General features: G+C 40.3%; 1 protein-coding gene across 7 annotated transcripts in view; it reads left to right on the top strand.

Annotated features, from left to right (window-relative positions):
• The window catches only part of DAAM2 (dishevelled associated activator of morphogenesis 2), a 206,805-nt gene that overhangs the window by 173,894 nt on the left and 6,145 nt on the right, over positions 1-26,766 (top strand). For all 7 annotated transcript variants that reach the window (XM_085219419.1, XM_085219418.1, XM_085219420.1 and 4 more), the window contains 8 exons: positions 6,547-6,631; positions 8,117-8,223; positions 8,757-8,845; positions 9,590-9,758; positions 11,495-11,602; positions 13,244-13,304; positions 17,407-17,538; positions 24,944-25,114. In XM_085219419.1, the coding sequence (XP_085075545.1) occupies positions 6,547-6,631; positions 8,117-8,223; positions 8,757-8,845; positions 9,590-9,758; positions 11,495-11,602; positions 13,244-13,304; positions 17,407-17,538; positions 24,944-25,114 (922 nt within the window). The remainder of the gene's footprint in view (positions 1-6,546; positions 6,632-8,116; positions 8,224-8,756; positions 8,846-9,589; positions 9,759-11,494; positions 11,603-13,243; positions 13,305-17,406; positions 17,539-24,943; positions 25,115-26,766) is intronic.

The following is a 26,766-nucleotide window of genomic DNA, read 5'->3' as shown; positions in this document are numbered from 1 at the left end:
GAGAAAATATTTTAAAATGGTGACAAACAAAGAGAGTTTGAGCAACCCTGAGCTGCAGCCCCAGCTTTCAGGTTGCCACAGTATCTGCCAACAGCTGTTTCCAATTTACTCTTACTGTGCATATATCCCTGTAGTTTATTCCCCCTTTGTTTACACTAAACTGCCGTGTCCTTTAAAGTAAAATAGCTGCATGGGTTGGGTTTTCTTTCCCTCCACTACTCAAATGTTTTTGTTTTACTAACACTGTGTTAGAAGGGGTCAGGCAGAGCTCATATTTCATATGATCCAACAAGCCAAAATCTAGCTAGAGTGAGAAATTGATGTCTCTTGCTTTGTTTCATAGAGAAACTGGAGCATGGTGAACTGAAAAGAGATGAAAATTGAATTGTTAATTATTTTTTGCTAACAGTGAGGAGATTCATAGGACTTCCTCCCTGTCCTCATCTCAATTTTCATTGAAAAAAAAAACAACTTTTTTTTTAGCAACTTGATAGCAACATTTTTCAGTTTTCCTTCATTGGGAGGATGTAATAGTTCTTGTTTAATGGAACCTGATGGATCCAGAACCAAGTTCTTTCCCATAGGCCAACTGTAAAGATTTGAACAGGCACAAGATCAGTTTATCTCACAGTGTTTCCAGTAGGCTATAATTCAACCAAGGCGTGGAACCATCTGTCTGTGGTGAGTCCAGGCGCCCACTGTCTTCAAATCTGGCTTTCTTAATGGTGTTTCCAACATAGAGTTATTTCTGTCACTCTGGAAACCTGCTATCCCTCATGAATTTCCCGATGTCTTCAGTTTCCACCAGGCTGGAGAATTTACTGTCAGACTTGTGTGGTCTGGAAGAGCCATCCCAGATCCCTGTGCTTCCCTGCTTTTGCTTCACAGCTGGAAACTTCTCTGACCTCTCTCACCAGTATGGCTCCTCTTTCCTTTCATTACTTCAATAACAGATAGTATTTTCACTGCTCTAGTGTTTTTATTGTACCACATCTTAAAATGTTCCTTACAGAACTTGCCTATGGCTTGTATCTCTCTTACTGTTCTGTTCTGTGAAATGCTCTGCAGAAGTCTGGTCTTATGAGAAACATCACTCACATGGAGCATGAAGGTTGATTGTATACTTATGGAACTTTTTTGGACAATTTTTTTGCTTGAATTCCAGCAAAATGATTATGTCAGAGTTGTTCCGAGATGTATTTGTTATTCCTGTGGCCCAGCTAGTCAGCAGTAACCCTTTCAAGAGGCTGGAAACAGTAGGAATGCAAGGAAGATGTCATAAATACAGTTAGTAGCAGAAGGCTACACAATCTGACTGAAGAAAAATAATTTTAAATGTTAATCTCATAGTAGTTATATACTGTGAACCAGGCTTAGCAAGTGGCTGTACTAAAAGTTTGTGTCTTTCATGATTGTTGTTTCGAATATCTATCAGTGGGGGAGAAGGGACTTGTGCAGCACTTCCAACCAGAATACTGAAGAGACCAAGTATTTTTCTCACATAGCTGTGCCTCCTCGGAGTTTCTAAACCCTTTTAGTTCAAACGTTGAAGGGATGAGCTGTTCAGACAATGTTGATCTCCATGTGCTGTCTGTGCAGTTCCCCAGCCCCCCATGTGCTTTTCTGTCATGTGGCAATACACTTTTCACCCTTATTTTAAGGCAGATTCTAAGTACTATGATAATTTGGGGGTACAGATCATATCTTGATATAGAAACAGTTCATTGGACTCAGTAGTTCAGTTTTTCTGTCTTGAAAAACATCAGGCAATAAACACTGCTTCCTGGTTCCTGGAAGAATTTTCTGTTTTTAAGTAAATGTCCACAATAAATCCAGAGTGTGATAATCCCCAGAGTTAAACTTAACCTATCAGCCAGTGTCATTCTGTCTTAAATCATGAATAGGAAACAGTAGGTAGGGCTGTAATAAAGGATGAACAACTGTCTCATCAACATGTCACCATCATTTGGGGATTCCCAAGTTTGGCCCTGCTTGGCTTGGAAAGATGGCATCTCAGATACTTCTTGGTAGGAAATTGAGAGTGTGTGGATGCAGAGTATCTTGGTCACTCATGAACTTTCTCTGAATAAGTAAAAGAAAAGAGAAGGCTGTTTGTTTATGCACTTAGCAAAATATTTTCACAATGAAGTGCTGAAAATGCACTGGTAGATTTTTGTCCACGTTGATACAGTGGTGCAAGTTGTATGTGATAAAAGTCCCCACTGTTGTTCCCAAAATGTTATGACACTGTCTTCTTCACTGACAAGATGTGTTGGCAGCTGAGATAAACTGTGAAAAGAGGTTTCCCTCCTAGGTTAACTTGCAGTTAGATCACCCTAATGTTCCTGAATGCTTTTTCTGAAAGTAGGAAGAGAGATCTACTTTTCCTGCCTTTATGGGTTACCAACAGTGAGTTTTCTCAGAATGTAGCTATTTAACATCAGCCTGCAGCTTTTCAGTTGTACAGTCCCTTAGGAGAGCTTAGTAGTTTGAGAAGGTTTATGTACCAATCACAAAATTTGGGATTGAATTCACTATTAACCTGTGTGAAATGAGTTGTGGAGATGGAGAAGTCTGTGATCAATAAAAACTAAAAACTGAGTGAGCTCCCCAAAGTGGCCTTAGTTAAATATGTGGAGAAGCACACGTGTTTGAGCTCATGCTCACACGTGAGGAAGGGCAAGGCCTGTTTCAGTGTTTTCAGCTAGCAGCAGCAGTGTCACAGCTACAACTGCTAGCATCTTCACAAACCCTGTGATTTAATTCAGTCTTGATATACATTAAAAACAGTCCCTTTCTCCAAAGAAAAAGAATAAGTGGGAATGAGATACTAATGTAGCTGCAACACAGTTCAAGGTTCTCTGGTAGCAGGCAGACAAGCTGCTTTCTTAAAAGCTAAGCAAAATCCAAGGAACAAACCCATGAAGTGACTGACTTCATATGCGGAGGGAGATGGTTAATAAGCCACAAATATTCTGTTTTGATCCATGGAAGAGAGGAATGAAGGGGGGAGGTTACTGTGATTCAAATCAATGGATATATTTAAGAAGGAAAAATGAGTGAGCATTGGGTGTCTGCAAGGGAAGCTGATGTAAAGCTGCAGCATGTCTCCCAGGCATGTTCAGAGACAGGCTGCTGACTTTCTCCAAGAGGACGAAACAATAAACCACTTGATGTCTTCAAGTGAAGCTGGTGTTAAATCAGCCGAGGTGTCCTGGGGAGATTAGTGATGAATTACTCAGCAGAGTCAATAGAGATTATTTATGAAGCCGGAGGGGATAGAGGGAGGCAGCTTAAGTACCATATCAGAAGTTACTTGGTACTTGTTGAATTTTAACATTGCTTGAAGATGACTCAAGCAGTTGGACTTCTATATACTGCCACAAGATGTGTGGGTAAGGGGAGAAGGAGGGAGTTTCTCAGTAAAGATCCTTTCCGTTGCTCTTTTGACTGGTGTCAGGCTGCTCTTGAACAAAACCATGGTCAGTATCTGTGCTCTGAATGAGTCTGCAGCTGAGGAAAGAAGCACAGTCTTTTCTCCTGGTTACAGTTATTTCCTAAGTTCTGATGCCAGGATTGTTGCTTTGGTTCAGAAGTGTGAGGCAGAGAGAATGCAGCTTGAATTGTACACTGTTCTGAATAGAGTTGTCTCCAGCAGCTGGAGGAAGAGTGCCTGGATCTGCGAAGCTTGTAAGAAAGTCATTGCAAACTTTTCAGTAGACACTTGATTTACTGAAATGTAATTTCTGCAGCGTAATTTTTTGGGCTGCAATTTCACATTAATTTGCTGTCTGTACCTCATGAGTTTTAGGCTCTGAGGGATGCCTCTATTTAGTTCTAAATGGAAAAAGTTTATGCATCTGCTTTAGGTTCCTACTTAATCACTTCACCTGTTTCTGTTTAAAAGCAGCACATCTGTTTCATGTTACCACTGTCCATCTTTAAGATCTACTGCATGACTGAACATTAATTTTGAAGATACAAGAAAAAATCACATGATTAAGAATTCTTTGGCCAGTTATTCAGCCAGTTTTTACTGGAAAGATCCCTGTTTACTGCCATTGACACTTACAACTCCTGAGATATGTCCTACCTCAAAGAAGCCTGCTTTGGAAGAGTAAGCTTGTTTTGCCATAAAACCTTCTGTACTAGTAATTGGATTGGTAATAATCGAGGATGCACACCTGCAGGTATCATGACCCCATTACAGGCCTATAAGTGACTAAGTTAAACTGCTTCTCAGCAGGGGGCTGGCAAGCTTTCTGGTTCTCTCCACTGTGGCTAAACCATCCAAGCCAGATGTTTTTCTGCGAATGGCTGGGCACAGAATCATTCAAGAAATCAAAGTGTTTGTATAACTGTCTGTCCTTGGGGCTCTCCATTATTTTTGAACAGATGATGTTTTCAAGTGTATTTAGTAATGATAAATGGCAGCAAACAGTGGAGCTTGGAATCTGAAGTCCTCAGGCTCCTGGACAGAATAGTGAAATCCACAGTAATGTGAGCCACACTTTCTGTGTTGTTAATGTGCCTCAGACCTCTCTGTTTGGTCATATTTATTGAGTCCCCAAACACACACACAGGATCTCTGTGTAAAGAGGTGGTCAGTGTACTAATTGTTTGAATTATTTTCATGGAAAAAAGATACTTTTTTCTTCTTTTTTTTCCATAAATCTCGAGTGAGAGTAGCAACACATCACTGACAAAAATCCTGGTGTTCATGGTTTGGCCTCTTGTCTCTCCTCTGACACACTGTGCCAGTGTCACAAGATACAAGCATTCTGTGTGAAGGCTAGATTCTGGAAAATGTAAAGGTGTGCTTTGTGACACATTCCAGAAGTGTAGGCATCCAAATTGTCTGGTTATGTGTATGTGTGTCTGCTAAGAGCCAGACCTACGCCCAAAAAAAAGCTTCTCAGGAGTTGTGCAGTCACAGAATTTGATCAACTCAGGGTCATGCAACCATAGACTTCATAATTCATGATTATTAAAGCCAAAAGAAACTTCAGCTTTCTGATTGAGAATGTAGGGTTTTATGCAGAAGCCTGTGTATTGAGGTTTGTTGTTTTGATCTTGAGTGAAAACTGATGACCTAAAGTAAAAAGTTTCCAGCCTGAACTCTAAACCTTCTAATCCTTTTATTTCTCAAATATGGCCCTATTATGAAGGTTTTGTGGTAATTCTTATTTAGCTGTTATCAGTTTGCCTTCCTTGTCAAAAGTGGACAGCTAGCAGTGAACAATTAGGAGCAGAGTGAGCGTAATTAGTTAAGGGGTGTAATACTTAAAAGCTTTTGAGTTTCTGCTGATTCATATTTTAGTTTCCAGCTGTTTGTTGTATTGGGCAATATTAAAATGTTTTAAGTTTCTCAGATTTAGTAATATTTCCTGTCTGTAAAAATAAAGCTCTTTCTTTTGCTTTTATATACAAATGTGATTCTGTCCAAATGGCAATAGCAAAGTGAAATTTGAACATGGAGTTGGTTAACACAGAAGACAAAAACGTTCTGGCTTGTGCATCAGCCTGCCTCTTGTTTATATTCACAATTTCCTTTCTGCTGTTAATTAATTATAATGATTGTTGAAGGTCCATGGAGACTGCAGACTTCTCTACTCAAATATTTATTATATGAACTTTCCTGTTTCAGTCCCAAAATTGAGATTTTCTTCTGGATAGTTCTCCTCTATTCTGCTAGGGAGATCGATGAGAGTGCTGTGAGTGTGGGATGGTAGTATAGAATTTGTTGCTTGCACATATATTTATTGTCACCTGCACTGAGAACCACCCATTAATTTCTGGCAGTATATCAAACAGCCTCTCAGTGATCCCTAATTTTGACTGGTCTGCCCTGGGTTTCAGTTGAAGACCCTGAAGATTTGTTTTATTGATTTCTTGTTTAGTTGTAACTGATGACTCCTACCTATTGCACACAAATATACAGGAGTAGGTGATAAGGAGAATATATTTTTAACACCTCAGATATTAATAAAATAAGCTTATATTTTTAGTGCTTCTTCCATATTGTGTATAAAACATGGACTTGTCTGTGATGTCGATTCCTTTTTCAGCTGTGACTGCTAATGGAATGAACCTAGCAAGCACAAACAGATTTGTCATAGAAAGATCAGAATCATTACTTGTTACCTTGGGAGATCCTTTAATATTTAAAAGCTGAGATGAAACAAGAGCTCACAATCACTTACAAACTATGCAGATTTGCAGGGTTTTTGTGCTGTAAAAGGATGAGGGAAGTATTTTGATAAAGGAGGAAATTGGAAGCACTTTTGATCTATGAGGATTTGATTTTTGTTAATTGACGTGTGTAGTCAGCGTGTATTTGATTTACTGCAGTGGATTAAAAAAAGAAAAGTAAAAAAAAAAACAAAATACAAAATAGAAAATCTCAGCCTTTGAAACATAGTTTCATGTAGGACCTTCCCACAGCTCTTTTGTGTTATTTTTAAGTGCAGCTTTTCAGATTTCCTATTTTCTGAACTGAGTAATTTGAACTTTTCACTAACGGTAGAATGTTGTTACTGTTGAAAGGTTGAAGCTGTCTAATGAAGAAATCAGACAAGCAATTTTGAAGATGGATGAGCAAGAAGACCTAGCAAAAGATATGCTTGAACAGGTAAGATTGCAGTCAGCTATACTTTATAAATAAATTTCTCACCGTCTTTTCTTCAGCCAAAGTAAGTGGATGTATGTGGAGGCTCTGCTAGTCTGTCTGTGGATCTGAACTGCATGTTGGAGCATGATAAATGCTGTTTTTCCCAGTGTCATCAAGCATATCTCCCTTGTTTATCCCTATTTGTGTCAGGTTGAATTTGATCCCTTGAGCTTTTGGATTCCAATACCAGTATACTTTTCCTGATGCAATATATGCATGGTTACAGTTGGTATGGGGTTTGCTTTCATGAACTCTCTTCTTACTTGTAACTTTTCTGTGACTTTTACAGTCTTTAATTTTTTCTTTTTTCTTAATGTGTTCCCTTGCCCAGCTTTTCCATTGGGAAATGTCATGAATCAGATTGTGTATGTTGATGGCTGCAGCCAGGACTCTGACCTCTAAGAAGGAAACTTGCATTCTAACTAGAATGGTTAGAAAACAATTGAGACTTCTGTCCTCCATTTGTACACTGCATAGCTGGTAGGGAAAGCAAAACAGAACAATTAAAACACCATTCCTCCATTTTTTTTCCCTTTCATAGAGGATGAAAGATGATATTCTGACCACAGTTGCATATGATAAAATTCCTTAGGAGGGCACAAAATGTAATAATTCTCACCTTTATGACAAATGTAATTATTTCTTTGTATGCAGTCAATGTATTTAATCATATACAAAAAGCTATTCCATTTTGGAAATGTATAGCCTACTTGTCATCTTAACTGAATGTTTGCAGCTGCTTTATGTGTCAGTGCAAACTTCTGATGCTCCACACCTTTGAGTACTGCACTTTTGAGTGGTGGGATGAAATATGAAAGAAAGCAAAGAAGCAAAAGTGCTTCTTGCAAGCAGCTTTTTCCTTGTGGGTGTGCACTGGAGCTGCATGCATGGCAGTATTTATAACCAGACTAAAGCATAGCTATCACTAGATATGTCAAAAATCTGTCAAAGTATGAGCTTTTAAGGTCAGCATATGAATAGCAGCCAGTGTCAGATACACATCTAGTGGCTTGGTTATTGTTTATTGTTTCCGCAGAGTAGGGCGGACCCAAGAGAGAGATAGATGGGGCTTTGTGTGCATTCCAAGATACGCACAAGGAGTAGTTCACACTGGTTGGGGTGCATCCTGTTATTGTACGCACCAGTCTACACTCTGCATAGTGCTGTGGGAATTAGAGTTCTTTCTGTACTTCCCCTTGGGTAAGCTGCAGTTGTACTTGGCCTTTGGGATTTAGAAATGGGAAATTCCCCTTTGGAGATGAAAATGAATCTAGTAGGGTCAGTGAAGGACAAAGGCACAACAGCAAGCAGATATTTTGAAAAGGTCAATTTCGTAGCCGCAGCTGCGCTTGAAGTTACAGTCACATGGCTGAATCAAAGTAATGCTTCCCAATGGTAACAGATAAAACTCTTGTCTTGGTGTTTGGTTTGTGTCTGCCATTCCAGCTGCTGAAGTTTGTTCCTGAAAAGAGTGATACCGACCTGCTGGAGGAGCATAAACATGAAATAGAGCGCATGGCTCGGGCAGATCGTTTCCTCTTTGAAATGAGCAGGTCTGTTCAATACATTATGGGAAAAAGCACTGAGAGCTTCTTGGAAGCACCTGTAATTGTTGTTAAAAATGGATCATCTGGCACTGAGGGGGAATGTGCAAGAGATTATGGGCCAACATTATACCTTGCGTTTTCCAGAAGCCTTCCAATGTTACAAATGTTTTTCTTCATTACACAAACTTTTCATTGATAATAAACACTCTCCATGCTGTCACTTAAGGACAATCCCCTGATGACAAGCAGAAATCTGTCTCCTAGCTTTGTTCACAGAAAAAGGGATTTCATGATGCTCATGTTTTGAGAGTAGTGGGAGTCCTTCCAGCTCCTTTTCACCTGGAACTCATGCATTCAGGCTCTCTGTTTTTCTAAAAGCATTGTTTAAGTAGAGTTAGGTGTGTGAAATGTTTGTAATCCCATGCATAGATATTTTGGGTCTCAACACTCAGGCATTAGATTATGTAGGCAGCATACTGGCCCAGGGCTTCAAAATATGGTTCAAGTTCAGTGCTGATTTTACTCTACCCTTTGTGTAGGATTGACCACTATCAGCAGCGACTCCAAGCATTGTTCTTCAAGAAGAAGTTTCCAGAGAGGCTGGCAGAAGCAAAGCCAAAAGTAGAAGGTATGATTAAAGGCTCTGCTAGGGGCTGGGTAAATGGGCAAGGAAGGTAAAGAGAGACTTTTCTTCAAAGGAGTTGTTGCATCCGTGCTGTGGTTGTAAAGCCAGTGAATCCAAGACATGCAATGCACTGGGAAGCAAATTCTGTATGATGCTGTTACACCCAATTGACTTAATAAAGTGTTGTTGTTATACTGTAAATATGACCTGACACATGTCAGTGTGCTACCAGATATTGCTGAACTGACAGAAGCTTCCATGGCCCTTCTGTGCAGGTCAGCCTTCCCTTCCCACTTTCAGTCCTTGCATTTTCCATCTCATTGGAGCTGTTAGGTTAGGTGCCTCAGAACTGTGATGTTGTGGAAATGTGTGACTTACAAGAAGAGTGCCATGGCTTCTGTGCATCATTCCTGGTTATGAAAGAGATGAGGGGAGTATCTTCCACTCTGCATTTTCAGATGAGCTCTAGACTTACCCCTGTTCCCACTACCTGTGTTTTTAGTGTGGGAGTCCCAGGAGAACAGCCCTACTCCTGGGTTCAGAGGAGTGTCCTGCAGAATGAGGAGGTGTATCTTCCTTCCAGTTGTACTGCATCTGGGAAGGTGGGTGGGGGAAGGACCACGCATGAACAGGCTGCATTGTAACATTTACTGTGCAACAGTCAGATGGGCACTTTGGGGCCTTTCAGAAGGGGCAAAAATAAGTTAAAAACAACAATAACCTGTTTGTTTCTTTTCTCTTTTCAAGCCATTCTTCTGGCATCCAAAGAACTCATCCGCAGCAAACGTTTGAGGCAACTCCTGGAGGTCGTTCTGGCCTTTGGCAATTACATGAACAAAGGCCAAAGGGGAAGCGCGTATGGCTTCAAAGTCTCCAGCCTGAACAAAATTGCAGATACCAAATCCAGCATAGACAGGTAGGCTAAAAGGCCTCAAATGAGTTAGTAACTGTGCTGCTGCACCTCTTAACATAGTAACAGAACTGAGTGTATTTGGTCTTGGTCTTTTTTTTTTTTTTACTCTCCAGGCCATGTCTTACTTGGCATTTAAGTAGTGCTTTTTACTCTAAAGTATCCTGAAGCATTTAAGATGAGTTAATAACAAAGCATTCGAATTCGTCCAGTTGTTTGAACAGTGCACATCTGTTGTTGGATTGGGTTTCTGCAGTGCTGTGCAAAGATGACAAAATGTAGTATTACACTGAAATAAGTTTGGGAGGAGGAGGATTTCTATGGAATTTGCCTTTTATACTAAAGTTTTATGAATGTGGTTTAGCAAAAAACACAGAAAAATCTGACCACAGTCTTACATGTCCTGCGAAACATGGAAATATGCTTCTGATGCAAGACTCTCATAAACTTTACCTACACCAGAACTACAAGTCATATTGGTAAGACTGACCTTGGCTGTGTCTAAAGCAGTTAAGAAAAATAGCTGTTTGTTTGGGTTTTTTGGTAGTGGAGCTAACTTTATGGACACAGACGGCAAGTCTTTTTAGTTATCCCATGTTTTTGTTCATATCCCCATACTGGCTCTGGAAATTAATTCAACTATGACTGGGAAGTGAATACCACCTTCAGGCTTCAGCAGTACTAAGATTTTCCTTGGAGATTTCCTATACTACTTCATACTAACTTATATCTTCCTCAAATTGTGAGACCTGCTGAGACCACAGCTATGGTGAAATGACTTCAGATTATGACAGAATGAATAATAGTGGCAAGAAACCATAGGAAATTCTTGCTACCTATTAGAGTTTGAAATAACAAGACTCTGTTTTGACTAACATGATGTCCTTTCCATATACTGAGGCTAATACATGCTAATACATGTGTAGCTAATGTTGAACTTTTTTTTTTTTTTTTCTTTTTTTGCCTTAATGTAGCTTGACTCAATTTTCCACATATTAAATGCCCTTTGTAGATCCTATTTTCTCTCCAGCTTCCAGGCTCTGGTCTTAGTGAAACTGTGGCCATCTGCTATCTTCTTGTCAGTTAACCAAACAGCACCCACTTCAAGTAGCTGTTATGGCTGGCTGCTTTCTCTACATACAAAATTCACTGATGCAAAATTCACCATTTATTTTACAATCCTTAAACCTGCTCCTATATCCCTCCTAGATCTCATTTCTTTCCACTTCTACTTGAGCTGTTTTTTTTTATCAGGGAGCCTGACTATTTGAATACAGCTGTTTTACTGTAGGAATCTTCTTTGCACCTTTGGACTTCCAGGAATCTTTTATTTTTCTTAGTTAACTCTTATTTTCTTCCCCACATTGCCTCTGAGAACAATTCACTTTTCCCTTGTTATTTAATGTCACTTTAGTACGTTTGTTTATTCTCTGAGGCATATGGGGATAAATAGTATATTGTATTGTGCAATGTTTTTTCCATTATACTATCTATGGATATGACTGGGAGCATACTGTTGCTCCCAGAACAAATCAAGGCACTTGGGGTTTTAGTAGGAATGGTTCATAAAGGACTAATTTATTTTAATCTGTGATGCTTTTCTTTCAATAGCAAAGCTGTTAACTGCTTATTTTCTTCAGTCAAGTACATTTCCTACCCAAATATTTTTCACTCATTTGTCACAATCATATCTTCCCTTCCCTTTCATCACCAACTTCCTTTTTTATTTTTTATTTTTTTAGGAACATTACACTGTTGCACTATTTGATTATGATCTTTGAAAAGAATTATCCAGATATCCTAGATATTCAGACTGAATTGCAGCATCTTCCAGAAGCAGCAAAAGTCAAGTAAGTCCAGTCCTATTGCTCTATCCCAGAGCTGAAGTTCACAGTGATTTCTGTTAGCTTAATGATTATTTCCTTTTTTATTGTCTTAGGATCATAGAGTTATTGAGGTTGGAAAAGACCACCACCACCAGTAGTGCCCAATAACCATGTCCCTCAGTGCCACGTCTACACATTTCTTGAACACCCCCAGAAACACCACCTCCCTGGGCAGCCTCTGGTTTCAGTACCTCACTATTTCTGAGCAGAAATTTTTCCTAATGTTCTACCACAACCTCCTCTGGTGATGATCTTACAAAATCGTGACCAGCCTTCCCAGCTGGGATACCTGCAATGCCTTTGCTGACATTCTTGATGTTATTCAAATGTAGATCAGTGGGAAATTTTGGTTTGAAATAATTTGCTTAACTAAACTGACTGCTTTACTCAGACATGTTTATAGCTACTCTGTTTCCAAATCAGATGTTGTAACTGGACTGGTCACTGTAATTCATTCACTGTAATTCACTCACTCATATTCTTTGGCTCCCTATCTATGCCATGTGATGGGTTTTTTTCTAGATAATTTGGTTTGTTTCTAAGCCAGAATCAGCTAGCTACAGAGACTAAATTAGCCATTTTCAAGAAGGTTGTTCAAACTTTTGCATCCTGCTTTCTGCACAAATTTCAGTAATTTTTTTCACTTCTGCAGGTGCTTGTTGACAGTGAACACACAAGGCATCCCCTAAAATATTTATGTTTTTAATTTCCAAATTCTGTGTAAAAATATCTTTTCATATTATTTGTCCAGCTATGGTTCTTTATATAAGAAACTACACCACCTACTGAAAGAGAAGTGAAAAGATACAAGTGAAAAATACATGTAGGTTCATACTTTAAGGTTTGGTTGTTTTGAAGGTGTAACCTACTTCTAATCAAATATGTAGAGAAGACACCTACTGACTTGCAAAATAACTACCTACTGTTTAACTGGAAATGAAAAGCCTTTTTTTCATACAAGCCCTTGGAAAAAGCTCTTGTTCATATGTGACAAGCAGAAAATCTGTACACCACTTGTGTCTGGAAAAACATTTATTAGCAGTAGGGTTACATGCTCAGTTACAATGTAAGCCTTCAAGAACTTTCATATGGTAGAAATGGAGATGAAAAAAATCAGCAGTATTTTGGGTCATGAGGAAGAGAAAAAAATTATCTAAATGCATTGCTAATAGAACTTAGCAGTTGACTGGCTCAATGAATGGTGTGTAGAGATGATCTGAGAGTACAGCGATGTGTGTGCTAAGCTGCGACCCCCACACTGTGCCAGCCTGCCCGTGTGGTATATGTTCCTTGTAGGAGGGTCAGGCTCAGCTCACATGGGAGATGTTCTGAGGGCAACTTCCTGCTTCTTCTCATGAAAATCCTGATCTTTAGTATGACCACACGCAAGCAGAACCTGCATCTTCTTACCTCTCATACAAAAAGCAACACAGAACATTAACAGATCCCTTTCTCCTCATTTCTAATCATCTGATGTGGCTGTGCCAGAAGTTGGATATCAGATATGATGGACCAGTGATCTGTTTGTTCTGCTTCACAGTTCCTGTACTCCTGTTTAACACTGCTCTTTTTGTTTTATCTCCTCCGTGTCTGTATCCTGTGCAGCCTGGTAGAGCTGGAGAAGGAAGTCAACAATATAAAGACTGGATTGAAAGCTGTTGAAGCTGTAAGTATCTGAAGGTTTCCAAAGCTCCATACGTAAAGTATCACAGTCAGAATCGGGGGCACTATATATTTTATGATAAGAGAAAGTGGACTTTCTTTTTCAGTTCCTTTCCATTCCATTCCAAATGCATTAACTAAGAAAAAACAAATAAAAGCTTCTCATGTGGAGCTCCTGCTGATGATCTTAGCAGACTTAAGCCTAATGAAAAGCTTATTTGATCGCAGACTGGAAAGTAAAAGGACAGTTTGACAAACAGCGTGCACTGGAAGGAGAAATAAAATTCTTTCTGGGGGATGGATGACTGCTAAGCAAGTGTTTCACATGTCTCTTGGAGTTCTAGCAAACAGGTAGTGCACTCTAGTATGCAACCCTAATATATCTTGTGCACTCCTTGGGAAAGTAGACTAGATAAAGATGAGAGAATGGAGCTGTCAAGCAAAGCTGCAATGTTCCTGCTCAGTAAAATTAATGAAAACCTTCTAATTGGACTTAAGTTAGTTGTTTTTAATCTGTACCTGATGCAGAGAATCTCATCTCAGCAGAGAACAGTACAAATGGTGTATTGATGCAGTTGTTTGTATTGAACTGTAGGAGTTAAAGCTGAAGCATGGGTCTAAATTCTCCCTGGAGTCACAGATTCATGTGTCACCTGTGATTTCCCTACCTGGGAGACTTTATTAGTTAGAACGTTGATTTTGTTCCTGGGGATAGGCTCCTAAGGCAGGAGAGCACAATGCAAGAGCACTGTACTTGGTGACAAGAGCTAGGAACTCCCACATTTGCTTCTTGTTTATGCCATGGATACACGTGTGTGGCTTTGAGCAGTCTCAAGTGTTTGCTTCCCTTATGTGAAGGTATATAAGGCACCTTTCGTATGTCCTAGCCACAGAGTAACAGTACCATCCCAGAGAAATTTTCTGTTTTTCATCAAATGCCCTCTGCTGCCTTTGCTGTTCATTCTGCAGCTTCTTCTGTGGAACTGCTGGCAAGGGGACCAGTTGCTGGGAATCTTATTGTGTGGTTTCTATGAAAAGATAACCTATCTACAAAAAACTAAACCAGGGTTCTCCAGTCCTTCAGATCTGCTATAAGATAGACAGGTGATGACTTAATTTTCCTTCCACCTGGCCTGAGTTTGGTTTGGATCCCAGGGGCAGTGAAAAAGTTCTGTGGCCTACCAACCAGGCTGTCTGGCTGTCTCCAACAGTTTATTACCTAATTAGCCAGTGAGCCTCCTGGGAAAAAACAAATCTTCCAAACCTTGATTGTTGGGATAAGGGAGAAAGCAGCAATGGGAAGAGATATTGTTGCATTCACTAGAAGCCGTGTTTGAGAATTAAAAGTATCTGTAAAGTGAAAGCTGACATTAAGTTCATGACTTGAAGAAAGGCCCAGTTCTGGCTGAGGCAGGCAATCCTCCCTGTTGAAATGTGAGTACTTACTTCTGTTTTACTTTCTGTGATTGGGTTATTTGTCCTCTGCCTTTGCAGCCAATTTTTCTTCTCTTTCCTATAGATGGGTTCAATGGGCAACCTTTCTTCCCATTCAATCACTATCTTCCTCCCTTACCCTTCTTGCCATGATATTTATCATCTGGGATTGCCAGTACCTCCCAGACTGCTTGCTCAGTTTGTGGTTTTCTGGCATGTAAAAAGCAGCACTACAGCAACAATAGAAGATTGCTGTCAGGTGGAAGGGGGAGGAGGGAAAGGTGTGATTCTTGATTCCTGTCCAGTGCGTTCTCACCACAGCCTTGGCTCCAATGACTGAGAAGTTTCTTCAGGGCCTCTCAAGAATAGAAAGCTAAAAATAGTTTCACAGTCAGATGTTCTTAAAGGTACTATTAACCTTTTGCTTTCCTGGATTTGTAGCTTTTTAGTAAAAATAAGATTCATTCCTTTGTTAAGATATTCACATAGCTATTGCCTAATGTAAAATGCTCTCAAAAGGACAGCTAAGTAATTTTTGGTCCTCTCCAAATTTGGAATTGAATTGTGTCAGTGGAATTCTTCTCTCGTACAACAAGGAGATTTTGACCAATGCTTTGAGAACCCCCTGCCGTGTTAAATCATTTCATACATCTGGAGAACCAGTAGCCCAGACTGCCAAGGGCAGTGCTAGCATCTATTGTCACACTATTATGACTAATATAAGACCATTTCTAGAAGGTTTAGAAGAGTTTCTTGTTTGCTGACATCACTCTTGGGCTGATTACATAATCATGCTGGTTACTTCTGTGGGCATTTTAAATTAGAAAGAATTACTCTGCAGGGAAGGATTGAATTTGAAATTGAGGATTAGACTACCTAATTTTAATTTTGCTTTGAAAAACATTGCTGTCTCATAGCAGTCCCAAATGCCGTAGATCTCAACTGTGTGTGTAAGATAGAAGAACTACTGTGTATACCTACTCAGGGAGTGGAGGGAGTGGGAGAATGGTGAGGAGTGGATGTAGCAACTTTGAGCTAAAATTAGCTTATAAAGCAGAATGAGAAAGTGTGGCTGAAAAAAAATGTGTAATCCTCAGAAGATGACGTTTCTTGTATTTCTAAGATCCAGCTCAGAGAGATTATAGCCTAGAGACAGTGGACTGCAAAGTGGTGTAATAGAGTAGTGCTTTTGGGACAGACCCTGATGATGTAGTAGAAAAAACAGTGGAAAAGAGGAGGTAATATAAATCAGGAGAGGCAGCACTTCTTTAATGTGGATTGCTCTCTAGACACCTACTCATTGTTTTTCTGCTGCTTTTCTACCTTGTGGTATTTCCTTGTAGTGGTTGCATTCTCTTTCCAACTCATGTCAGAAGAGAAGAGATAGCCCATCTAATTTTAGGTTGTCAATGACCAAAGTAATTCTTTGCATTCGTCAACAATATGGAGCAAATCCCAAGGTGTTTCTCAGCATAAATTCTTATAAAACCACTCATTTGACTCTGTGAACCAACCTTTTGATGGCCAGTAACACTGAGCACCAAGCATACATGTAACTAAAGTTGCAGCCAGCACAAAAATATTTTTTTCAAAAGGGAACAGAGGGTCAGATCATAACTTGACCTGCTGTTTCATGCTGATTTCCCTACAGAGAAAGCAAGGCTTTATCATTCCCACTGATTATTCAGCTGAGAATAAAATACCAGATTACCATTGCATTGTCCCCATGAGACCATTGGCTGCACACAAACCAAGCACAAACATGGGAGAATGCCAGTCTTATGAGAACTTAGTCATTTTAAGAAGCTTTGTAGCTTTTTCAGTGCCACAAATGTGGTGACTAGAGTATGGGAAGGGATAATATTGGTAATCTTGGCTTAATATTAAGAATTTGAGCCAGAAATATATATTTTTTTTTTTTAGTAGCAGATAAACAAAGTTTAGTTTCCTGTAGCTCCATTTTTTATAAATCCATGACTTTTGTAACATCCAAGCAAATGCTTACTCGTTAAGCAGGGTGCTAGCAAATGTTGTTTTCCAGCTTGTTCTTCTGAATAGAACCAATTTTGGCATCTTTTTTTGCTGCTCAGAAAGTGCTTTTCAGAGAACTAAAGAGGATGTCCAATGCTAGGAAGCACAATCTATAGATTAGGCACACGGTGTGTGCACTTCTCCAAGAATACAGCCTTTTGAGCCACCATGTAAAGAAAAGATGGAGAGAAACTCACAATTAAAATTTTCCAGTTCTCCTACATTCCTTATTATTTTTCATTTTGCATAAATTTGTCGTTCTGCATAGAGAGAAATAAAACACAAAATGAAATTAAAAAAGAGAAACATCTGCAGTATTTTAAGTACTTGATACTAAGGTTACTTTAGAAATTCAACACACTGGTGGCTTTCGTGGGAGTGGTGGTTACTCTAGGATATAGGAAACCATAACTGAGGCTTTTCTTCTTCCCACGTTAGGCTTCTGTCTCATGTTGCAAGGCCAGAACCTTGGATTTAGTGAGAAATGGGTTTCTGAGTTAGAATTTTGAATTAGTGCATGAGGTTTGGAAACAGAGCATACTCCGTACTGAGTGAAATACGTGGGCTTCCCCACTCCCTTATTTCTCAGTGAGAAGTCTTTGATGATTGCCTGTCTGTATATCTTACTTATTCTCTTTCAGGAGCTGGATTATCAGAAGAGACGCATACGGGAATCGGGGGACAGGTTTGTTCCCGTCATGAGTGATTTCATCACTGTTGCCAGTTTCAGCTTCTCAGAGTTAGAAGACCTCCTCAATGATGCTAGAGACAAGGTATGAATACCTTTTGAAGCGTTGATTGAGATGGAAACATGCATCAAAGTGAAAGCAGGAATTTTAGATACTGGGAATGGAGTAAAAATGATAATAGACACTGAAGATGTTTTAGGCTGAAGTTTCTATCTTTTTCTAATCTGATCCGTAGCACCACATTTTAGGATTAAGAGAACATTCAGTGCTCTTACCTGCTTTTGCTAATCTACCTTAACAGATAATGTTATCTGTGTGTGGCATGGAACTGTGATGATGATGTCAGTGCTGTTATGTTGAAGGGACTGCCTTTTAACCAATCTCTCAAAAGAGTTCCTTTGGTAATCAGTGATAGTGACCTCCATCCCACCCTGCTTATTCAATTGGGATCATTTGCACTTCATTTCTTTCTTTTAAAAGTGCACCTTTGAGTAGTTTGATAACCCTGAATACCTGATCTTTTCCACTTAGACTTCTTTGTCACTGCTTGTACTTCATTGCAAGGACAGTGTTCCCAAACATTCATGGTTTGTCAGACCTTTTTGAATCCTTTTGACAAAGCCAGCACCATGTGTGTGTTATTCTTCACATGCTGCTGTGATCATTTTGTACTTCTACTGTCTGCACCTCCATTACCAGTTTTGCACAGCTAAGGAGGTGCTTGTTCTTTGCTGATGATTGGAGTCTGGCACTAATCCCTCTGTCTCTCAGTTGAATGAGGAAGAATTTATAGGAAAAGATTATAAGCATATGAAAATGTTTAGAGAAGAGCAAGTTCTAAAGTAAACGGTATGTAATGGCAAATCTACCCTTGTTGGCTGGCATGTTAAAAGTACTTGGCTTCATGAAGCAAATGTGTTATTTCTTTTGGATTGAGTTGTTTCCACTCCTGGTGTCAGTCCTTGCAGGGATATATAAGCAATGTTAAGGGACCTGTTGCATTATTAATGAAACCTGTGCCTTTGGATTACTAGGCCTTAGATTTTGAAGGTTAGACAGAATACAGGCCAAGGATGTGGATATTGAGACTCTTTATTCATCTGATCACTCTGCAGTAATGTCATTCGGGAATTGCAAAGCATTTCCTTCCTCTGGAGATAATGTTGGTAATATTGACTTGCAGATGCTAACAACAGGGAGCTACAGGGTCTCAGCTAGAGCTAGCTAGAGCAAATGCCAGTGGGCAGCAGTTACTACTTCATTTGAAGACAAAGCTTGGCAATATAACACTTGCTAGTGTTGTGACAGAATTTTGTGGAGAATAATATGCCTAATTTTTTCATTGTTATCTTGTTGCTTGAGAATGTTCAAACCACTTCCAGCATAGTAATGTTCACACTGTACTTGCTTTATAATCACAAAACCAGTATTTTACATTCCACACCTTCACTGAGAAGAACGTGAGGTTCTATGGTTTGGAGGCTTCTACTTTATGGTTGGGTACATTTTCAACTTCATTACAGTTAGGTGCACATTTTTGGAAGTGAATGACTCTCCTTGGCTTTTGGTTTGATGTTACAGATAGATGTGATCCTTTCCTTTGACACACTGAGGCTTAAAGCCCAATGTGATTTGTTTATGAGGTCATTTATGGGATAAAAACCAGCAAATGCTACACATCTAACAGCAGTGCTGCTTTCCTTGATCAGAAGCTTGCAGAAAAACTGCGCTCTTTTGCTTTAAAAATAACCAGAAACTCTTCCTGCAGAAGGACCAATATGTCTGGAAGTTGTTGCACACTTTTTTAGCCATAGGCAATATAACGCCCTCAACAAGAAGAGATGCTCTACTTTAATGACTATAACATGCTGAGGAAATGTTTCTCTACCTTCTCACTATATTTGAATGCATGCTTTTCCAACTTCTGCTCAACCTATGGCTTTGGCTCTTGCACTGGCAATAAGCTGCTTTTGGACTCCTGAAAGGGAACTGTCTGTTCCTTACCAAAGCTGAGCTATTTCTTATGTTTGCCTCATATTATTTTTCCCCTCCCTTCTTCCTCTTTTTCCTCTGTTTCTTTAAAAAAGAAAAAAAAAAAAAGTAGAAAATTTTCAACAAACCAGATGTGCTTTGCAAAGCCTATAACATCTTCCATTCTCAGTGGTCTCTCTGTGTTTGTTGAATCACAAACTTTTTTTTTTTTTTTTAAACCATGGAAACATACTATAACTCGCCAATTAAAGGAAGAGAGAGACTAAAACATCTGATTATCCTCTTCTTTCTTCATTTCTCAAAGCAAAGCAAATTAAAAAAAAAAAAAAAGTAGTGGGAAAGGGAGGGCTTTTAAAAACATCTAAAGGGGCCCAGGAAGAATTCGTCTGGTTCACAGATTTATTAATAATAATGAAGTCCTAGTTTTAACAGCTGGAGTTGGATATCTTTCTAAATATAGATGTGGCTAATTGATTGCCATGAGTTAATCGGAGCCATGTTTCCTCAGCTGGCATTTAAAACAATACAAATTATCTTTTCAAACCTGGGAAGCTTTTTATTTTTGGAATATTGTGTACAGGCAAAAATCATTTCAGTATTGAAGTTTTGGAAATGCTCCATTACAAGGTGTGGTACTGACCTTCTCTATGGAGGATATTTATCACAATCCCACTCAATACTTTTTTTTTTTTTTTTTTTTTTTGGCCTTCTTTCTGAAACAGGATTATTTACTGCTAGTGGTCATGGGGAAGAAGTGATATTTTAAACTTAAAGGGCCAAATTGTCAGATGCAGACATCCGTGTTTGCAGTGGAAGCTTTGTAACTGTACTTATCTTCATGCAGTAAACAGATGGCGTAGTTAAGAAGTGATTGAAAACTTAGACCTACTTTTTAAATAGGCTCTCTAGCACAGCTGGTTCTTGTTCTTTTTGTGTTTTTCTCACTTTCAATACCACTTTATAAAGGAATATATAGATTAGATCAAGAGAGAATGCTTTTTGCCATTTCCCATAAACTGGAAGTTGTGGGCAGGAGAAAGTGAAATTCTTTCACCAGTTTTTACATGTTTTAGCAGACAAAAAGCTGACTTTCTCATTTCAGGAAAAAAAAAAAAAGGTTGATTTTTTTGTGTGTGTGAAAATTCTTCTCTTAGTTTCCTGTGGGGAAGCAAAGAAAATGTCCAAGGGGAATAACAGTGTCTTCCCATTGTGTGAATTTTATTTTCTTACTTGAATATAGTGACATTTGCCCTACATGAAACTTTACAGTATCCTTGAATGCTGACAGATATGGACATAACTGTTGCTTTATAACTCTTCTACTTTGTGTGAGGTTTATAACAAACCCATTTGTGAAATGTTTTGGATTCTCCTAGAAGAGCTAAGTCAGCTTAGTAAGGTAGTATCATTCCTATATAGTTGTAGTCATGTCGTAGCTGCATGACTCCAAAGAGGGTTGAGGCTTCGTTTTGAAAATCAAGCCTATGCTGCTCTACAGAGGCACAAGGGAGGTTTCAGTTCAGGCAGGTCTGCTGAGGAGGGTAGGAAAAGTGTCCATCTCCAGATTTTTCTCATGACATCTACTGTGAGTCAGAGTGTTTATATTTATCATGGGAGAGACTCGAGTTCAGAATCTGCACGTGCATTTAATAAGCTTAGCACATGTAGTAACTGTTTTGAAGAGCAGCAAGGAGGTGAAAGCCAAAATCCATTTAAGAAAATAGCCATTAATGGTAGAATGATATTAAATAATGAAATACTGTACTCTAAGTGCCATTTACTGTGCTCTTCAGTCATTCGTTTTTAGAGACTGGTGTTTTCTGTCAGCCTCTGAGGCCAATGGATAAGGAAGAGGTTGGGTCGGAGACTGAGGAAGTCAGGGCAGGGTGCATGTATGGGCAGGCACTACTGCCTGAACAACCATTTGGTAAATAAATTGTGTAGCTCCTGTGTGTAGAACTGCAGATTCAGGGCGAGATGGAACGTAACATATCAGAAGTGTCTATAGCGCTTGTGTCTAGATTACAATGTAGATACTTCCAGAGTTACAATTCAACTCCTGGGAGAATCCTTTTAGAGATCTGAAGTTGCAAAGAGAGCTGGGCACAGCCCTGCCTGAGATTAGTGGGTCTCTTTCTATTAACTGATCTGCATCTGCCCCATACAGGGAGCAGAATTTTATCTGAACTGCCTTGGTACAGTTTGGAGTCTTTGCAACAGCAAACTCAGGATTACTTGTCTGGGGAAGACGGTTCATGTTGCATGATATAATTTGTTTTTGCATTGGCTTCTCCACTGACAGTGAACAGCACAGACAGCGGGAAATTTTTATTGTAGCTGTTTTTCCTCCTCCTCACAGAACCCCATTCCTGCCATTTGCAGTGCTCTTCTGCCACTGTTTAACATGTCAGTGGCAAGCAGAGCCAAGAGTGTGCACACTGCTGTCCTGCTTTCCCTCTCCTTGATGAAATAGCTTTTTAAAATAAACAACTGTCTAAGCGATTTGCTTTGGCAAAGGGATGAATTCAGTGGAAAGTTTGGCAGAGGAAGCAGAGCTGGCACTGAGCTTACAGACCTGTTATATCATGGAGCTTGGGGTCCTTAATGGTGTGGAAATGAATTTTTTAATGAAAAAAAGATATACCATCCTTTATTACATTGGAAAACCCACTGAAACCATTTTCCATGTTGCTTTTGTATGTCATCTGTCCCCAAATGACTTATGGAATAAGCAAGTTTCAAATTCTGTTCCGTGATATTATAGCACATCACAAAATTCTGGGAATCATGGAATTATAGAATGGCATATGTTGAAAAGGACCTTAAAGATCACCAAGCTCCAGCCCCCTGCCATGGGCAGGGTTGCCACCCATCAGCTCAGGTGGTCTGGGGCCCCATTCTATTCTGACCTTGAACGCCTCCAGAGATGGGGCAAGTGTTGTGCGTGCATGAGGACTGCACTACCAATTTTGCAGACTATGCAGTGCTATACAGGGAGGCAGTCTGCACTTGGAGCAGCTGAATGACTCATGCAGGATCACACAAAATTTGTGGCAGATAGCAGAAAAGTGTGCTGAGGCTCAGAACTGCTAAGGCTGCTCAGTACTGCTCTGCCTGGAGCACCCTGAGCCAGGAGGGCAGCTGTTAGGCACTGTGCAGCACACTGACCCTCATCCTGCACTAATACTATGACAGAGCACATGTGATGGCAGAAACACAAGGAGGAATAAAAGCAGAAGGGTCTGTTGTAGACACTTTATATTCATGAGTGTCTCTGGAGGGCTCCCAGGATGTTTGGTCCTTCCAGCACATCAATACTTTTCCTCCTTTATGTGGCAGGGAAGACACAATGTCAGAAGCCCCTCTGTGGCAAGAATTAGCTGGTGCTGGCAGTTGGTGGCAGACTACGTGCAGAACATTTGCAGCCGACACCACCCTCTAATGGAGACTTCCATATATGTAGCATCCAAGATCCTCAGACAGTGACCCTCTCCTCAGCTTCCTAACTTAAAAGACTAGGAGAGCCCTGTGGGGCTAATAAGCCTTCCTCCTAGCTGCTAGCTCCAATTGTTGCTCATAATTTGTCCCTTTTTTTTTTTTCAGTTTTCACAGGGATTAACCACACGTTAAGTGAGAAAGGATTCCAGATAGCACACCTACTGTGACCTCTGTGTGCTCAGGCAGCTGTGGCTATATTTAAGTAGACATATATTGAAAGAATATAGAGAGGAAGACAGAGGTAGTAGGTGTGTACACATGTATATATTTGCCTTCAGAGGTTTCAGTGAACAGAGTTAAGCAGAGAAGTAGTCTGTTGCTATTTCCATACTCTGAAATCCCTCCATGACTTGCTGCTTCTGCTGTACTGCTTCCTTCAACTCCTGCCATGTTTGGTAGCTCAAAGCAACTTGCATTCCTTCCAATGCTTTTTTTTTTTTTTTTTTTTTTTTTCTTCCCCAGATACTCTGAGTTTCTTTGTTTGTTTCTGGATGAGAACACAGTCTTTATAAAGGGGGGAAAAAAAAAAAAAAAAAAAAAAAAGTTATTGCTTCAAACTGCTTTGTGGGCCTGGCAGTGAAAGCAGAGGAGATACTGGATGTCTCAGGCTGTGCCAGAAGGAAGCTGCTTTCCTTGGAGATTTCTTCCCCCTGCAGTTAACTGGGAGACATTGTTTGTGCTTTACCTGGTACAGAGCCAGAGGGTTTCATAAGTCCTGCTTCCAAATTCATTTTATGCTTGGGATCTGAGCCTGGACTGTTCTTATTCTTTTCCATTCTGCAAGAGCACCTAAGGAAAAGGAAGCTGGGCTGTCGTGGTATGAACTGAATAGACACACAAGATTATTGGTAACCAGTCCATTGCTTGGAAGTGGCTGGTTTTGTTTTGGTGAGCAGGGATGTCTGTGAGGATGCTATGTTTTTCAGCGCTGGTGCATGAAGGTGCTAGGGGAGCTGCATGTCAGGGCAGCATTAGAATCAGGAGTGTATCTTTAGTTCTGTCAGTTGCAGTGCAAAGGTGTATAAGAGAGGGTGGTTGGACAGTGATGCAGTTTTGGGATGTGTATGGCAATATAAGAGTAGATATGGGCATACGTACTGTATGCAGACTATCTATGCATGCAGTTGAGTACATTTGGGTGAGTACAGGGGCATGTTTGTGAGTATGAAGGAGCAAAGAAGAGAGTACAAATACTGCAGGACTTGTGTCCAAGAGCCAGGGGTTGCTGCAAATTTACCATACCCAGATCAGGACAGCCCTGTGACTGAAGTCCTGCCAATTGGCTCTCTCCACATGTGTCCTGCAATCTGAACATTTCCCTATTAAAATAAAAGCCATTTGTGATGTATTCACTCTCTTTTAAGTCTGCCCTGCAGCTCTGGCTGCTTTCCTTGCCCCTCTCTCATGCCGTGTCTGTCCATAGTCTTCTCTCTCCCAGGCAACACTGACTCTGGATTCCAGAGTGATGGATGACATAGCAGAAGGCTCCTGAGAGAATAGGCTACAACATTATTATATAAAATCGCTAAATCTGGCCCTTTTAAAAGTGAAATTGAGGGGGAAAGAGGAGGAGAAGGTGGAATGGCTAGATTGGCTAGGATGAACTAGAATTGCTTGTTTGGTAGTTGTTCCCCAACTAGCTTGTTGCCTTTCATGCCCCTGCTGACCCACAGCTGCAGCTGAGATGTAGCCAGATGGTCGCTCTCTGAAATAGCTCCATCAGCCTCAGGCATTGAATACTTTTTTCTAATGTGAGTGGATAGATAGTGCCATTATCCTGTATTGCCCAAAGAATAACCAATAGAGCAGATTCTACGGGACACAGGCACCTGCCCTAACAGAGGCACTTCGGTTACTGCATGGGGAGGCAGTTTCTTCTCTGCACGTGAACACTCGGGGGGTATTGAATTACATGTGTAGTTATGCATGAGCTTTCCTCACTGTCTTCAGTGGACTGCCTGCCTAATTGTTGCTTTTGTGTTTTCTGCCCCTTTGACAGTATGCCAAGGCACTGAAGCATTTTGGAGAGAATGAGGGCAAGATGCAGCCAGATGAATTTTTTGGCATCTTTGACACTTTCTTACAGTCATTTGCAGAGGCAAAGCAAGATCTGGAGAATATGAGGAAGAAAAAGGAAGAAGAGGAGCGCAGGGCACGCATGGAAGCCATGGTGAGAACTTGGGCAAAAGAAGGCATTTTACTTCATCATCTGTTCATTTCTCAAGAGAGATGTTGACAGAGGCAGTTAATGTGCTGATGTCCTGTCACTGTTTTATGTCCTTTCCTTTGACACCTCTTTGTCATCTTTCTCTTCACAAACGATGGCATTTTTTCTGCTGACTGTATCCTGTCAGCTTTCAAGGGCTGTCAAAAAAGAATATTTGCAGTTTGGCTTCTAAATCTCTCTTCTTTTGAGTTCAAATACCCAAATCTAGTCCTATTTTTTCTGTCAAGGTACTTTGCAAGATGGTGCTGTCCCTTCATGGAGCTAGTCTGCCCTGCTTTCAGACTGCTTGCTCTGTGCAAAAGTTCTTGGAGTCAGGTCTTGCCAGCTGGGCAGCTTCCACTCAGACTGTATCATCATCTGCTGTGTTCTTGTTCCCTGATAGTGTATGGTGACACAGTAAATGCCCTGTTGTAGTCTGCGCTGGCAGCCTTAATGCCTTGATTACAGGGCTGCATTAGACCTTGATGAGGCAAGTGAGCTTTTCTGCATTGCTGATTTTGCTCTTGGAGACCAACGTGTATAACCCCAGGGGTTCATGTGAACCAACATTCCCTTCTGATCTCAGGCTTTTCTGAAGGTGAGAACAGCCCAGCTTTTCCTTGTCCTTCCACCCTGCCAACACTTTAACCTTGGCTATTGCCTGGCTCCTAACTGAAGGCAATTGCTACTTGCGAAGTTTGCTTTGACAAAAGAACCTTTTTACTCCTTTCAGAAGAGGAAAGAGGTAGAACTCTAGGACAGCAGACTTCTTGGAACTGTTGGACACAGAGATAAAATGTCAAGATTTAGGCTCAAGTTTCCTCTCAGCCAGCAGAGAAAGTGCACAAGCCCACTGTTAAAGCTCTAAGAAGCTTTAGTAGGCCTGATGTACTGAGAGGTTGCTGTTTGCTTATGAGAAGAATCCTCCTGCAACATGGGACTAGTGCATGGTGAGCCACCTGCATCCTGGAAGCCATAGCTGTGCCTTAGTATTTCCACTAATCTTGGAGCTGAGCAGTGTGGAGGATAATTGAGCTCCCTGGTAAACTGGTAAAATCAGCAGTCCTGTTTCATTGCTGTTTCTATTTATAATCACTTTCTCTTTCTGGACTCAAGGCAATATTCTTTCTTTTCCCCATGTCCACAACATGCTACACTGTTTTCCTTGTCTAGTATGTTTAGCTTGTGGCCATCTGATGAATTCCACTTCTTATTTTTCTCCTTCTGAAGGAACATGACCTTTCTGCCTGTTTGAATATAACTACCTATGCCCTACAAGCAAAACTGTTTGTGATTTTAGTGGTGACTGGTTTGTGCAGAAACATCCTGATTAACTTTAAACTCAGCAGGTTAGATACTGTGAGCACAGCCCTGGGGTGGTAATGCTTTGTGAGGCAAGCAGAAGATGCTGCTCATTCCTCACCTCTCGTGCTCTCTGCTCACCTGAGCAAGAGAAAGGAAGTGCAGTATGGTCTCTGTTGCCCTTGGAACGCATGATGGCCTTATGGATAGGATCCTGATCCTTTTATTTCCAAACAGTACTAACACATTTTAGATGCTCCATAACACAATGTCTGTAGTGATCTGGCATCTTGGTCAGTGAATCCTAAAGATCT

This window comes from Meleagris gallopavo, chromosome 2 (genome assembly GCF_905368555.1).
Source record: "Meleagris gallopavo chromosome 2, MGAL_WU_HG_1.1, whole genome shotgun sequence".
Classification (NCBI taxonomy): Eukaryota; Metazoa; Chordata; class Aves; order Galliformes; family Phasianidae; genus Meleagris; species Meleagris gallopavo.
This window is presented reverse-complemented; position numbering and strand designations above follow the sequence as displayed.